The sequence below is a fragment of the Mustela lutreola genome, chromosome 17 (genome assembly GCF_030435805.1).
Source record: "Mustela lutreola isolate mMusLut2 chromosome 17, mMusLut2.pri, whole genome shotgun sequence".
NCBI lineage: Eukaryota > Metazoa > Chordata > Mammalia > Carnivora > Mustelidae > Mustela > Mustela lutreola.
In genome coordinates this window covers 37,571,457-37,587,972 of record NC_081306.1, presented here as the reverse complement: position 1 = coordinate 37,587,972, position 16,516 = coordinate 37,571,457, and the positions used below count along the sequence as shown (strand labels likewise).

The window sequence follows — 16,516 nt, the reverse complement described above, 5'->3', positions numbered from 1 at the left end:
TTATATACCCTGGAGACAAGGTCCAAGTCCTCTGCTAGGATGGGAGAGGGAGTGCTTCTGGAACATGCTTGGGGCCAATCCTCTGTATTGTCATCCTGTCCCCCTGTATCCCACTTCTGGAGCTTCCCTAGACTGCCAATCCTGAGCCTGGGGATTCTGCAGTTTAAACTAGGCTGGCTCTCTACTTTCTCCACTAGAAATTTGGGAGCCAAGTTCCTTTACTACTTGTTAGCTGCCAAAATATTGTTGCTAGTGACTCCTTCCTTACCAGTTTCAACCTTTTTTAAAATATCTTTTGGTATTTTACTGGTTGACATTTGTAGTAGGGTTTTGGGAGGGAGACAAAATAAAGGCTCCTGTCTGACCCACCCTCTTTAACTGCAAGTCTGTCACTAAATTTAAACTTGAGTGTCCACTATCTAAAAGACAGTGATGCCACTAAAAACAAAACAAAACAACAACAACAAAAAAAAAACCCTCAAATGTGAATCAGATCTCTTTCTTAACTCCTTTTTTCTTTTCTTTGCCTTCTTATCAGTAATTAGTCCCGAAAAGCTTTCCCTTTCCGTCACCTTCTTACTTGATTAAAGGGTTGCATAGCATTCGTCCACACCCATAAAAAGGAAACCACCTGAACTGCTGACCTTGGGCCCTAGCTTGTAAGCTAATCGAGCAGCAGGCCCTTCCCTCAGCTCACAGATTTCCAGCCTAGATCTCCACCTGCATAGTCCCACAGCCTTGAAAATTCCACAGGAGCCAAAGCAGAATTCACCCTTTGTCCCCAGATTGAAACTTCCTCTAACCTTTCCCCCATAATGGAATCACTATTCACCCTAAACCCAAACGAGGGATTTGGGAGTAACCTTAACTGCCCTGCACTTTCCACATCCCACAAGTCACACCAAGTCCCAACGGCTGACCAGGCTGCTCTCCACGGGCCACTGCTGTTGGACAATATCCTCCTGGGTGACTGTCCTGCCTTCCTCCAACACACTCTCTACCCAGCAGGCAGAATAACCTAAAACTTTAAGGCTGAAGGATCCTTAAAATCAATCCACAACCAAACCTCTCAATTTATTGATGAGGAGAAAGTGGAGACTAGTGACTTTCCCAGAATAATTGCTGTAACCTAGAAGAATCTCATTTAAACAAGCATCTCTATAACTTTTCTGGACACTAACAACAACAATGCTACAAACGAAAAACTTGGAAAACCAAGTCCCTTCCTTTCATCTGCCCCTTTTGGAGTATTGTTTAAAACAGACGTTGCCCAACTACGGGCTTCCCACAAGCTAAGTGGCATCTGATGGAGGACTTCAGTCCTTGACATTTTCATTTAAGTGACACTCTGCCACTTAATAGTTTGTTAACTTCAATTTCAAAAGCCAAAAATCCCTCCAAAATAGACCTTCCACACTGTTACTTCCAGAAACTAGGATTGGAACTAACTAGACAATAAGTGACTGAGATCAGCTGTTTTAGTGCTTTCAGTGCTCTTAAGAACAAAACAAAACAAAACAAAACAAAAACAAAACAAAACAAAACTTATTCATACTTTCAGGGAAAGAATCCTAGAAAAATGAGCACACTTTCTGGACAAAAAAAGCAGGCTATAGCTAGCTATACAAGGAGTATTCTTTGTTAAGCCTTCCTGCGTAACATACACCTATTCTACTAAGTGAAATGGCTTCCAGATTTTCTCACTCAATACAGTGGATGTGGATCCCACACCAATCACCTTTGTCTTGTGAAAAACTGTGTTCCTCTATAGTTTCTAGAGATGGATAAGGGAGGCAAAGGGGTAAACCGTGCAGCCTTTCCTCAGGAACTCGTGTGTTTCTTTAAGACAAACTATAGTCATTTTAACTGATAAACTTCTAGTATAATCCTAACTTACCCTTAACAATTTATATTCATACTATATCAAGGTCTCTGGCAAGTCCAAATTAGGACACAGAAATCTCAGAAATCTCTTGAACTTCAGGACCCACTGAGGAGTGAGGAAGCACATGATTTTTAAGTGTGAAAAGGTCTAATTTCAAGCCAGACTGATACAGTCTATTATATATGGGATTTGTAGCCCATTTGAAATGAGAGCCAAAGAGAACACATTCTCATATTTTATTTACTTTCAAATAAACAATGGGTAGTGAAAACCTGAAAAAAAAAAAAAGGTATAAAATGTTTTGGAAATTCACTAATTTATACAAGACATAAAAACAACTACGAAGCTACCACTTCTTACCGATCTCAAAATACTAAGGGCTGAAAAACCAAATCACAGATGGTTTGAAATGCTCTATTCGCTTCTTGGATGAATATAATATAGTCTATCCCAATTACAACCATGTGCAACAGGTTGTCCAAGATGTTTCTGTTGTACTGGTTTTTGGTCACACAGTATGCTTATATATCTGGCAGTTATTGCTACAGTATGATTTCTAAATTCACTGTCCTCAAACTCCTACCTTTTAGGTAGAAAAGACAGTGGGGAAAGGTTGGGAAGATCACTGGCAAAGAAGTCAGTCCCATCCCCCACTCCACTATTGGCCAAGTGGAAGATCCAAGTACAGCTCTGGACCTCTGTGAACTTCAGGTTCCTCACCTGCAGTCCCTGAAGAAGACTGGCTTCCTTTCCACCCTCAGTGGGGTTCCCTTGCCGGACCCTCTGCACTAACCTCCCAAATCTGGGGAGATGCTGCTGAGCACCTGCTGCTTGCCCTTCCACAATGAACTTTTCATTAAAAAAAATTTTTTTTTCTACTTTGCTGATACCATTCAGCCAGTAACAACTCAATCAACTACTTACTATGAAGCCAATGACCCATTCCTCCTCACTTACATCACTTCCTCTTACTCACTTCCCAAGATGGCTCTTCTCCCTTCCAGTTCCACAACTCCTCCTTCCTTCTCCAGAAACTTCATCTATTAACTATCCTCACAGGTCACCCACACAGCCTCCGAAGAATCAGCCTCAAACCCACATGGGTTTGGACAAACACCGTTCCAAACCTTGGGTGGGCATCAGTGGCCGCTCTTCCCCTTGGGACATCCCCAGGATGTCCCTCTGGGCTCAGTTTCTCCCCAGATCAGAGGCCAGGGTTATTGCTAAATCTGTTTCTTGCTTGGGCAGGACATCAAAGTCACCTAAAAAAGAACAGCGAGACAAGAAGTAAAAGAAAGCAAAGAAGGGAAAGAGGCCCTAAGATGAGGCGACTAGGAGAAGGTCCTGAAGAAGGGAAAGAGTGGAGGAAGAGGGCTGACGAAGAAGGGGAGGTGGACTACAGGAAGAAACGCACTCTCACCGCTTCGGAAGCGTCTGAGACAACAGGTCAAGCCACAAAGTTGTGCCCCAACTTTGTGAGAAGGGAGGTCCCACAGGGTAAAGCAACCTCTCGGTGGGTGGGTGCAACACCTCCCTATCTCCATCACTTTCCCCGCCCAGAGATCGCAGCTCCAGCGCAGCGCGCGGAGGGTCCCCGAGCAGAGCGCCCCTCCCTCCACGCTCCGGGCCCGCCCCCAGGGGCGCCCCCGCCCTCCCCGGCCTCCACGCCGAACCTCCAAGGCCCGATCTCGGGCCCGGCCCCGGCCTCGGCCTCCGGGTCGGGGTCCCGCCCGCTCCAGCCCCGGCCCCAGGCTCCCGCCCGTCCCGACGCCAGGCCGCGGCCCCAGGCCCCGGCCCCCCGATGCCCGCCCGGCCTTACGTGTTGTCCTGGTTGAAGTTGGCGAAGAGCAGCTGGCCGGCGCCGGCCTCGCCGCTCTGACTCGCCAGGTTCATGGTGGGCGCGCGGCGGGCGGGCCCGGCCCGGGGCTCGCGCGCGGGAGGGCGTGTCGGGTGCGCTCAGGGTCGGCGCCGGGCCCCGCTCGCCGCCTCGCTGGCCGCAGCTGGCTGCCCGGGGATCAACCGCCGCCTCATCCCGTGCCCGCTCTTGTTTATGCTCCGGAGCCGGGGCACTCTGCGCGCCTGCGCGGCCCCGCCTCCTCGGCGCACGGCCTCCCCACGGCGCAGGCGTACTGCGGAGGTCCCGCCCCTTCACCTCTGGCCGGCGCCTGGGGTTCTGGTCGAACACGCGCACGCGTGGGGACGCGCCAGCCGGGCTTGCTGGCGGACCCAGGGCGGCGCATGCGCATGGAGAAGACTAGGTGCTCGGTACACTCCATCACTTTATCCATATTAAAAGAGCCCGCCATGTGCCAGTCGTGCTAAATATTTATGTACAGCATCTTATCTGATGCTTACAGCAATGCTACTTAGAGAACACTGCATTCCCATTTTACAGATTTGAAAACTGAAGCTCAGAAAGACTAACCTCTTTGCCGAGTGCTGGATCCGAGAACAAAAACCCCTTTCCTCAAGGCCCACGCGGAGGAGTCCACCTTATACATATTCATACATTAAATAATATTTAGGAAGTACTTTCCATGTGAACTAAATGGGTCTCCTTTCCCTTAGAGAAATTACAGATTACTTGTAATTAAACATAATTACAAGCCGGGGTACAAGAGAGCTTATAATGAGGTCGCTCAACCTAGACTTAAAGGATAAGGACCGTGCAGTCAGAGAAGGCTTCCTGAAGGAGGGGAGACCTGGAATTTGAATCGTAGGTAACCAGTCCAAGGAGATGGAAGCATTCTGTATCGCAAAGGTCCACAGATGAGAGTGTGTCCCGGGAATGCTGTGCTCAGTGTGTCTGAGCTCAGATGGGACGGCGAACACGAGACAGATTTGACTTGTGAAATCGGAGGTGGCCAAACCAAGCTGGGTGTTGTTAAGCTATATTAAGCAAAAGACTGAACATTATCCTAAGAACAATGCGCTGCCATTGGAAATACTTAGGCAGGAGAACGGCACAATCAAATTTGTGGGTAGGGAAGTTATTTCTAACCACAGAGACAAGAGTGCACTGAAAATCGTTGAGGAAGGAAGGGTCTTTTCTATAAAAGGTGCTGACTCTCCTATCTCACGCCTAACTAAAAAACTAGTTTGAGATGGATTGTAGACATAAATGTGAGGGTAAAACAGGAAGCCTTCCGGAAGAAAACATCGGAGAATGTCTTCATGACCTTGGGGTAAATAAAGTTTTCTAAGCAAGTACTTTAAAAAGTACCAACCACCATATAAAACATTAATCTTCATCAAAATGAAGCACAACTGCTTATCAATAAACGATCAAGAGATGTTGAGAAGGCAAACCTCAGAATGTGTTACATATACTTGCAATACATATATTTGCAAAATGAGTTTTGACAAAGGAGGTCTTTCCAGAATGTTCAAAGAATTTCTGCAAATCAGTAAGGAAAATACCAACTCATTTTTTTTTTTAAACTGGGCAAAATACTTGCGCACAGGCACTTCACAAAATAGCAAAATGGCTAATGAGCCCCTGAGAAGGTGAACATCATTAATATTCATCAAGGAAATGCAAATTAAAAGCAAATGAGATACTGCGTGCATCTACCTGTTAAAATCAAATAGAAACAAAGACTAGCCAAGGGCACCTGGTGGCTCAGTTGGCTAAACATCTGCCTTCAGCTCAGGTCATGCATGATCTCAGGGTCCTGGAATGGAGTCCCATGTCAAGTCCCTGCTCTGCGGGAGTCTGCTTCTCCCTCTGCCCCGCCCACCTCCTCATCTTTTCTTTCTCTCTCTCTCTCTCTCTCTCAAATAAATAAATAAAATCTTAAAAAAAAAAAAAAGGAAGAAACAGAGACCAGATTTGAAAATACTCTGAGTATACAAAACCAGTTTAGTCAGACAAGCAAAGTTTAATTTAGCTTATTTTGCAAGACAGGCAAGGCTAACTCGTCCTGAGTCACTTCTTGCTGGTGTCTCTGAAAATCATAAGTGAAACAAAGTAGTTCCCCAAAATTGTTATGTGATAACTGCTAACCAATTCTCTTGCATTTGAGAAAATTCTAATATCGTAACCAATCACTGTGAAGAGTGAATAGTCCCTGTAGGAGCTGCTGTATAATGATATACCTCTGAGGGGTGCCTGGGCGGCTCAGTGGGTTAAACCTCTGCCTTTGGCTCAGGTCAGGATCCCAGCATCCTGGGATCGAGTCCCACATCGGGCTCCTTGCTTGGCAGGGAGCCTGCTTCTCCCTCTGCCTCTGCCTGCCACTCTGTCTGCCTGTGCTTGCTCTTGCTTCTCTCTCTATGACAAATAAATAAATTAAATCTTAAAAAAAAAGATTTTATTTGTTTATTTAACAGAGGTATACAAAGCAAGAAAAGGAACACAAGCAGGGGAAGTGGGAGAGGGAGAAGCAGGCTTCCCGCCGGGCATGGAGCCCAATGTGGGGCTTGATCCCAGGACCCTGGATCACGACCTGAGCCGAAACCAGATGCTTAATGACTGAGCACCCCTGATTGTCATTTTTTATTCCAAACTTTTGACATCCTCTATTGGCTAAAATTAAGATAATTGACCTGGCCCCCCGGGTGGGGTGGGGGGGTGCTCAGTCATTAAGCGTCTGCCTTCAACTCAGGTCATGATCCCAGGATCCTGGGATGGAGCCCCGCAGGGGGCTCCCTGTTTGGTGGGGAGCCTGCTTCTCCCTCTCCCTCTGTCTCTGCTTGTGCTCCCTTTCTTGCTGTATCTCTCTCTGTCAAATAAATAAATAAAATCTTTAAAAATTTTTTTTAAAAAGATAGTTGACAACGTAAAGTGTAGACAATAACTTTGGAGCAACTGGAACTTTCTTTCATACACTGAGTACAAGTCTAAATTCTCAGAATCAGGGCGCCCAACTGGCCCATTGGATAGGGTGTGTGAACTCAGGGTTCTGAGTTTGAGCCCCACACTGGGTGTAGAAATTGCAGGTTACTTAAATATAAAATCTTAAAAAAAAAATAGAATCATTTTGGAAACTGGACAGTATTTACTCAAGTTAAACGTACATATTCCCTATGACTCAGCCATTTCACTTCTAGGTATATCCTCAATAGTGATTAGTATATATTTTCCCAAAAGACATGTATAGGAACACTCCTAGCTGCTTTTTCATAATAATCCTAAACTACAAATAACTGAAACATTCATCTATGACAGAATGAATAAGCAAATTGTGATACATTCATACAAAAGAATACTACAGAGCAATTAAAAGGCCACACACACATGAATGAATCTCACAGGTATAATACTGAGTGAGAAGAGTAAAAAGATACAAAAGAACACAATACTATATGAGTCCATCTATATGAAGTAAAAAACAAGCAGAGTCGTGCTTCCCTCTGGTGGGGGATTGATTGGGAGTGGGGAGGAGGGAACCCACTGGAGAGTGGGAAGTGTCCTGTGTCCTGATTTTAGTGGTTGGGTATATATATATATATATGTATATAGGCATACATGTAAGTATATGTAAATATAGAATATATGTATATATAAATATATGCAACTATATTTATATTACATATAATAATTATATATAATATATATTATAAATATATAATATATATAAATAGTTATATATTATATAAATAAACATATGTAAATGTATAAATATACCTATGTGGCTGTCTGCAGAGCCCACCTCCAATCACTGAAGTCAAGGTGTAGCACAGAAGCAATGTCTTTAGTGGTTCTGTCTTTATCAGTTGGCACAATTTCCTGTGGACCATTATTTTTTAACAAAGGCGTGTAAGGAGGTGTTCGAATAAACCCCCTGGGTTCTAGACTCCGTCCTTGACTTCATTTTGAAAAGCCACCCAGTTTCTATTATTTCATCCAGGAAAATAACTTCTCTCTCCATTGGTTCAGCCAATGAAGATTTCCAAATGGTGGGAGTGGGGGTGGGGGTGGGAGGGGTAGACTCCATTTCCAATTTACCAGAACCATGACTCTGTTCCCTGAAGTAATAGGGGTCCTTGAGACTAGAATCTCAAAATCCAGTGAACCCAGGGCTGCAGGGATAGAAACCAAAAAATTTTTCAGTGGATTATTAGTTGTAATCTGCAAGGGAATGCCACCATCTCTACTGCCAGTTGACAGCATGTCCTGAATGTTGTAGAATGACATCTCAACCCCACAGGGTGTGGCCTCTTAGCTGGCTAAGCCTTCAGGAGGCCATTCTACCATCTATGTGGGTAATAGGATACGTGAGAGGAATGGTGAATTCCAAAGGCATGAGCCCATTGTCAAGCTTCCTTCTCCTTAATGTAATTTCTTGGCCCGAAGACATATGGTATGAACACCTGGATAACCCTTTTAAAAATGGTAACCTCCAAACCATCTGCCTTCTGCTCAGGTCCTGGTCTCAGGGTCCTGCTCCGTGGGGAGTCTGCGTCTCCTTCTGCCCCTCTCCTTCCCCTCCAGCCCTACTAGAGCTCTCTCTTTTCTCTCAAGTGAATAAATAAAATCTTTTTTTTTTTTTTAATGGTAACCTTGGGGAGCCTGGGTGGCTCAGTGGGTTAAGCCTCTGCCTTTGGCTCAGGTCATGATCCCAGGGTCCTGGGATCGAGCCCCACATCAGGCTCTCTGCTCGGCCAGGAGCCTGCTTCCTCCTCTCTCTCTCTGCCTGCCTCTCTGCCTACTTGTGATCCCTCTCTCTCGGTCAAATAAACAAAAATCTTAAAAAAAAAAAAAAAGGTAATCCACACTTTCTCACATTCTCTATCCCTTTCCTTGCTTTATATTTCTACATAGGACTTACCACTTTCTAGGGGACTACAAAACACCCCCTTCTGACCAGAACATAATCCTCCAGGAAGGGAGGGTTTCTGTCTGTCTTGTTTACTCTGAGCTCAGATTACTTAGAAACTTGGAACTTAGTGCCTGAAGAACTAAACTCTGGCCTCCATTTGTGATGCCCATAATGGGCTGGAGCTGAGGGCTGTTGCCCACTCACCCGGTATTGGTCCCACTGCTCTCCTCTCTGGGTGGCACCGGGAACCACAGGCGAGTGTTGCTGGGGGAGTAGTAGCCTGGATTTGCGCCTGAGAGCTGACCTGTGTGTGACTCAGAAGCGCACCCTTGTGTCCCAGCTCACCTGGGGACGGCATGAGCTGACGTTCCTGATGGCAGGTAGAGCAGGAAAGATGCTTGGGACCTTCTCTCATCACTTTAGGAATCCTCCAGCTAACTGACCTGACGATGCCAATCCCATGAAGAAGAGGTTCCCTTCCTCCTTTCGACCTTAGACCAGAACCGTCATCTGCTGGTGCTTAAAGCATTCCTCAAGTAGTCTTCTCATGTGCCACATTCAGAGATGAGCAATCCTCCCACGGGCGAGTTTCTAAATAAACCCGTGGGTTGAACAGCTGGCACAGAGGAGGGAACTACGGGCTGAGTGAAAGGGCGTTGGAGTGTACCTTGCAGTAGGTGAGGCAGTGGGAGGGAGGTCGGGACAAGCACAACACTGAAATCAGACAGGCACACTGAGGTTCAAATCCAGGTTCAGGCTCTCTGGAGGTATGTCTCCTTAAGTACGATCGCACCCTCTCTGAACATCTATTTCCTGAATAATAACAAGGACTAGATAATTCGCCTCTTGGGGGCGCTATGGAGATTGGATGAATGGCAGCAAGCACTTCCGAAGAGGCGGGCAAGAATCTTTGAAAACCATGCCTCCGTGCAAGCAATGAGAACACTGCCCAAAATGAGCAAAATTAACTTCTTCGGAACTCTTTTTTATTTTTTTAAAAGATTTTATTTATTTATTTGACAGAGAGAAATCACAAGTAGATGGAGAGGCAGGCAGAGAGAGAGAGAGGGAAGCAGGCTCCCTGCTGAGCAGAGAGCCCGATGTGGGACTCGATCCCAGGACCCTGAGATCATGACCTGAGCCAAAGGCAGAGGCTCAACCCACTGAGCCACCCAGGCACCCCTTCTTTGGAACTCTTAAGGCTTGCAACTTTCTAAGAGGTGTTTATACAAGCACAACAGCGGAATCTCTGTAAAAGCAGATTATAGCATTTTTATTTTTTCCTGATACCATCTCTCCCTCCGAACTCCATGGTAGGCTTGAATATCGGTAGCTTTAAACATCGGCAGCCTTGCGATGGTGACAGGTGTAAAAACAAGCAGTCTAGCCATCACTGGAAGGGGCGGAAAGGGCCTGGAGCTCCCCAGAACTCCCATCCCCAAAAAATGGTCACCATTCTGGTACAGTTTTTGCCAAAGAGCTCCATTTTCTTTTCTTTTCTTTTTTGAAAGATTTTATTTACTTATTTGACACACACACACAGAAATCACAAGTAGGCAGAGAGGCAGGCAGAGAGAGAGGGGAAAGCAGGCTCTTTGTTGAGCAGAGAGCTCCATGCAATACTCGATCCCAGGACCCTGAGATCATGACCTGAGCCGAAGGCAGAGGCTTAACCCACTGAGCCACCCAGGCTCCCCAAAGAGCTCCATTTTCAAAGCCTGCCTTTATTTGATCCAAGAGTCTGCTAGTTCATCATGTGGATGAAGTTCCCTCCTTTATTCCTATTATTCCGAGTTGGTTGAGTTTCATTGTGAAACGTCGTTAGATTTTGCCAAAAGCATTTCTGCCTCTACAGGATGATTCCATTTGGAATTTGTTTATTTGGTCAGTGGCTTGGCCGGACTGATTCTGAGAATTGCATCCCTGAGTCCCACCCTGAGCAATCTCTGATTTTTTCCTCTTCTTTTTGCCCCTTAACATGCCTATCTAGGGTCATCGCTGGTGCAGCAGGAGCCACTGATGAGTCCAAGCTTGTGCAAAAGCCCCTTGGCCAATTAGATTTCTGCCATTCCTGTTGTATGTATGGGATAGATGCTGCTCTTGTAATTCAGAGAATTTACTTGTTTCTGCCATATTCAGCCAGAAACTCGTAGCTCAGTGCTCTTTCTCTGGTCTATCCCGAGAGGGTGTAGCCCTGGGCATGTGCACCGTCTTCCATAAGGCCAGGTTGACTGGAATATCATTTGAAACCCTGGCTTGCTAGGAGACACTATTGAGAAGCAGGACCTAACTGTCCCGTAAATGCAGGTGTGAACTTCTGGTAAGCTCCTCGTGCCAATGAGGTTTCCACCTGTTTTGACGCAGCTGGATACAGCACGGAGAATGCCTTCAAGTTTACCCCATTTACAGCCGCTCTGAATGTTCTGGAGTGGTGCATTCTTCCTGGCTCCCAGAGCTGTCCGGAATCCCAGGAGGGCTGTGGGAATCTACCAGATTTCTCTTCAGGCTTGGAGTTTTCAACTCTGGCTTCTGCATGAAGTCAGTCTTCCCTGGTGTAGCAGGAGAGCTCCCCACATTCTGGATTTGGCTGATTACTTTCCTGTGGGTTTCATTTAACACGAGGATAATTGAGAATGTTCCTCTTGTTCTCTTTGACTTAGAACTAGAGGAAATAACATTTTGGGAAGAAGATATTATCTGTGATTCCCAGAGCGGGGGTCAATGGGGCAAAGGTCCGTGCATTTTAGAAATTGACATGTATTGCTGAGAAGGTTACTCTGATTATATCCTCAGGGTGGGTTGGTGGGTGAGCAGGCCTGTTCTCAGCCCGACACTTCCAGATTGAGCCAGCTCCCAGGCTTGTCATTTTTAATGTGTGATAATGTGATAATTCTGCTTCTTGCCACCAGAGGCCAGCAAGGCCCAGACAGTGGACCCAAGGGGATTCTCTAAAGGCTGGATCCTATGCTTTGAATCCTCTTGTTGGGGCTGGGATTGGGGTGTCCAGTAATCAGGAGGTAGGAGAGTAGAGCAGACTGGACAGGGATGGATGAGGCCTGGGACATATCAGAGAGGCCCCGAAGAGAGAAGGGCTGAAAGCCAGAGCAGGCAGTCAGCTCCCGGAAATTCAAACAGTGAACATTTCTGTGACTGATGTTAATTAAAGCTTATAATTATTAATTATAGCAAAACTGGGCCTGGGAGCACCACACAGTTGAACTTTATCTCTTCTGCATATATATGCATGACAGGTACAAAGATACGGCCTTTAAAAAAAAAAAATTGCTATACGGGGGGTGCCTGGGTGGCTCAGTGGGTTAAGCCTCTGCCTTCGGCTTCGGCTCAGGTCATGATCTTAGGGTCCTGGGATCAAGCCCCGTGTTGGGCTCTCTGCTCAGCAGGGAGCCTGCTTCCCTCTCTCTCTGCCTGCCTCTCTGCCTACTTGTGATCTCTGTCTGTCAAATAAATCAATAAAATCTTTTTTAAAAATTGCTATACAGGGATGGCTGGGTGGCTCAGTTGTTAAGTGTCTGTCTTCTGCTCCAGTCATGATCCCAGAATCCTGGGATCGAGCCCCAAATGGTGCTCCCTGCTCAGCAGGGAAGCTGCTTCTCCCTCTACACCCTCCCCTGCTTGTGTGCACACACACTCTCACTCTCTCTCAAATAAATAAATAAATTCTTTCTAAAAAATAGAGAAGATTGTTATAACAAAGAATCCATTGTTTTAGGCAAGATCACCCTTCTAAGGGGAATGGATGGGGTCTATACATAGATTTCCTAGAGCTGACTGGGGAACTCCCTTATTGACCTGTTAAAGGTTATGTTTCTGGGTCATTTGAAACTGCAGTTGGATTGGGCCTAAGTCTTGGCTGACTTAGGGCCTTAACTGAAGTGACGCCATTTTGGTCCTATGGTTTTCTCTTTAAACATGCAATTAAGTTTTGTGTTTCTTGTACGTATAAAACCAAAACGAGTAGGTTTTTTAAAACCTACTTACCACATCACACCAGTTTTTATGAATATTTAGAAAATGATATTTTCCTCCTGGGGTCCCAGGGAAATTTTTTAAATAAAAAGCCAGAGGACAATCCTCTCGTGTTAAGGGGGAAGTCACCTCCTCCCCCAGCAAGAAGTTTGGTGTACATTCTTCTCATGACAAATCAGGTTATCATTACCGATCTTACCTGCCTGGTTGTTTTTGCTTTAAATCTGAGGCCCCCAAGTCAGTGGAGGGCCTGGATTTGAATTTGGCTTCAGCCTGTGTGGACGCGTCTCTGGGTCTAATGTCCTTTGAATGGTGCCCTGGGCATTTGGCAAAGGCAGAGGTAACTTCCAAGTTCCTTTCCTCCTCCAGGATTTGGATAGTGTGCTGAGATGAGGGGTGTCTAGAATGCAGAGACCAGATGCCCCAGGATCTGGCCCCCACACCCTCCCTTCCCTAGTTCACTTCCTGCTCTCATTTCTGCTGGTTTAGAAGCTCGGGATTTGGATTCCTGGCTAAGGCTGGAGTAGAGCAGAAGGGAGAAGAGCATTCCTCTGGAGGTGGTGGGAGTCTGGGACAGTTCAAAGAGGGTCCGATGAGGCACTTGCTAGAAATGAGGAGGTGCGCTCCAGGCTGTCAGACCCCTTAAGGGATTGCTGTGCCCCTCTCCTGCAGCTGCACCCAGTGATTGGTGGATAGGAAGCGCCCCCCTCCCACCACCTTGCCCCTGCTGTCCACCCCAAGAATAATCCCTTGATCAATCTCATTGCCTTAATCTCTTCTCAGAGCCTAGTTCCCAGGAACCCCAGCTGGAACAAGCTGTTTTCTGGGAGCTGCTCCTTTGCCTTCCTGCAAAGATCTGAAGCTGGTTCCAGGCCCGCAAAGCTGGAAGAGAGGAAAGTCTCCCTTGCCCCGGTCACAGTGGCTTCCCCAGCTGAGCTGATCAGTGACCAGGACAAACCCTGCTCCTTCAGGCTCAGAGTCCAGCACACAGTAGGCTAAACCAAGAATGGACAGTCAAGAGTCCCAGTTCTGAGCGATGACAGGGGTCAGGGGATCCTGGTCAGACAAGCTCTGCAGTAGTTAGACAGACATGGTTAAAAAGAAAGCTATCGGCCCTAAAGGGAGTCATTTGTGTTAAGAGCCTCACATCAGGAAACCTGGACTTAATACCTAATCTAACTGCAGTGTCCCCCCTCCCCCGCAAAGGTAATCTTGAACCCATTAACCTGGAATTTCCTGGTTGGCACTAGGAAATTGACAGATAGACACTTTCCTGTTCCCCACAGGAGGGCAAACTTGTCTAAAATAACGCATTCTTTGCATATAGTGTCCCTTTTCCGTTCTCTCTGTGTCTTGAAAAAATCTTTCCTTTCCTTGCAGTGGAGCTTCCCTCTGCCTGCTGCATGGGATGCTGCCCGATATTCATGAATTGATTAGTAAAACCAATTATGGCTTTACTAGATTGAATATTGGTTATTTAACAACCTGGATCAAATAAAATCTGAATATATATTATAAAATCTGATATTTACAAGTATATATATAAATTATATGTGAGTGTGTGTATGTATACAGACATACGTATATAAATTACACATACATGTACATAGAGATGGATTATAGATAAAATATAGATATAGATACTGATATAGGAAGTGTTGGGGTTTGGGAGCAAATGGTCAAGAAAGAATTCTCGAGATGTCTTTGGTGCAAAAAAGTGGTTTAATTAAAGCACAGGGACAGGACTCCTGGGTAGAAAGAGCCGTGCATTATATACTTTCAAGTTGAGAGGCGGTTAGGGAGAGCGTAAGTCTCTTAGGAATTTGGAAGCAAGGTTTCCAGGACCTTGAGGGGCTAGCTGTTGTTAGGAAAAGGATCTTTATTCCTGTCTAGTAAAACCCTAGTCATGAGACCCTTCAGATGCATATCAGTGGTGCACATGCTTGGAGGATGATTGCTAAGAAAAATCTTGGGGGAAGACGTAGAGATAAAGGAAGTTTTCAAAGGATTTTTTTGCGTGTTAAAGGAGAATTACAGGATCCCGGAGGTCAAGATAATGTTAAGCTAAGATTGCCTTTTGACCTTAGCAAAGATTAACATGGAGGCAGTTTCTAGAGGAAGGTCACTCTGCCCGTCCCAGGGACTTGTCAATGGGCTGTACATCGGAAGGAAATTTAATTTTTTGTTCTTTTGCCTTTGTTCCCCGCATCAGATCCCATCTGAAACGACCAAGAGCAGCCAGAAACTGGAGAGAAGCTTGAAAGGAGTAACATTTGCAAGTTTGTAGCTGAGGACTGCTTCAGTGTGGATGTCAGCTTTCAGTGTGTTTGCTGTCATATCATTAGAGGTGCAAGGGGCTGATGGAGGATTTAAAAATGTTTCCGGCGTTTCCGCAGAGTGCACTACACTTTTGACATTGACCCCTATGGTCTTCGGTCACGTAGATAGCAGTCTGGTGGGTGGTGTTTGGAGAAGAGCGTGGACAGTGAGATCTGGGATGGGGAGCCTTACCTCTGGGGGGTAGGGAGACCAAGGACAGACTTACACTCTAGACTCTGTCTGGACTTCACCCAGATTATCTGTAGAACCACACAGGTACTCAGCGGCTCCCCAACCAACTGGCCAGGGGCTCTGAGAGGGGGCCCAAGGCATCAGGACTGTGGCAAGCTTCCCAGGAAACGCTGGAAGGTGAGCACCCCTGGGCCAAAGTCAGTGAGAAAGTTCCCACAGCGCCCCTCCACTGCAGAACCGACCCGGGGCAGTTGACAGAGACAGGAAAAGAGGCCGATGCAGGCAAAGCACCTGTCTGGCTTTGTATTATCCTTCTTCTTCCTATTTTGCACACCAGGAAGATGTGGCTGGCTGGTGGCAAAGCCAACGCCAGAGAAAAGTTATGTGGGACAGCTGCCTACTGTCCACTCACCGTCTACCTACCGGGCGTGGGTGTTTACCTTGAACCCAGTCCTGTCCGTAGCCGTGGTCCCCACAGGTTAGAAGAAGCTGGGCAGGAAGCTGATCTCACGGCAGAGGGTTGAGAGAGGAAAGGGAGTCCCAGCCAGCCAGGGGTTGTCTACCCGTTGCAGACAACGCCACTCTGTGACTCTGGTATAGTGAGACAGAGACCAAAACCAGCTCAAAAACCTGTCTAGCCACAGAAATTAAGGTCCCCGTGCAAAGCACAAAAATACCAAAAAGCCATACTCTCCTGGCTAACATAAATGACTTTCACCGATTTGTCAATCACAGCCCCACCCTCCCCCTGCTCTGTCCCCCTTTTAGAGAAGAAGATATGCCACCAAAAATTGGTCCTGCTTCCTAATAGTATCCAGTAAAAAGTACAACCCCACTTCCTTGAACTTCCCCAAGCACCTAAGGCAAGTACAAATTCTGCCCTGAGTCTTTCCTGACCCGTCCTGGAGGAGACCCCTATGGTTCCCCATGGCGTGCCCTCTGACTTCTTGCAACCAGTCAGTAAACCTCCCTGAAGTCTTTTGCTGGTGGGCTTTGACAGGATAATACCATGGGGCCTTGGGCTGGTTCGAAGGTGGCACAAAGAGAAGGAAAGCCCATTTCCTTAAAACCTCCAGCAAAAGTGACTTTTGAACTGGATCTGGAAGAATAACTAGAGACCTGCTAGCCAAACTGAGAGGGAAAGGCCTTCCAGGTGGAACAGCATCTGCGTAGTCACAGAGCATGAGAAACCTGTACACATTCTGGGAGTCTGTTTGGATTCATTTGCTAGGTATGGGGGCTGGGCAAGGCTGTTTTATCCTAACTCCATCCTGAAGGGAAGGGGGCCACTGAAGGATTTTAGGGAGAGGGACTTAATCAGACTTGTGTTTCAGAAAGTTGCTCTGGTCTATGGCTGGTGAGGCCAAGA

General features: G+C 46.4%; 1 protein-coding gene across 1 annotated transcript in view; it reads right to left on the bottom strand.

The window, feature by feature from the left end:
- The window catches only part of WIPI2 (WD repeat domain, phosphoinositide interacting 2), a 37,718-nt gene extending 33,755 nt beyond the window's left edge, over window positions 1-3,963 (bottom strand). Inside the window, exon 1 of the mRNA XM_059154468.1 lies at window positions 3,705-3,963. Coding sequence (XP_059010451.1) covers window positions 3,705-3,778 — 74 coding nt within the window. The 5' untranslated portion in view covers window positions 3,779-3,963. The remainder of the gene's footprint in view (window positions 1-3,704) is intronic.
- Window positions 3,964-16,516: the final 12,553 nt, after the last annotated feature.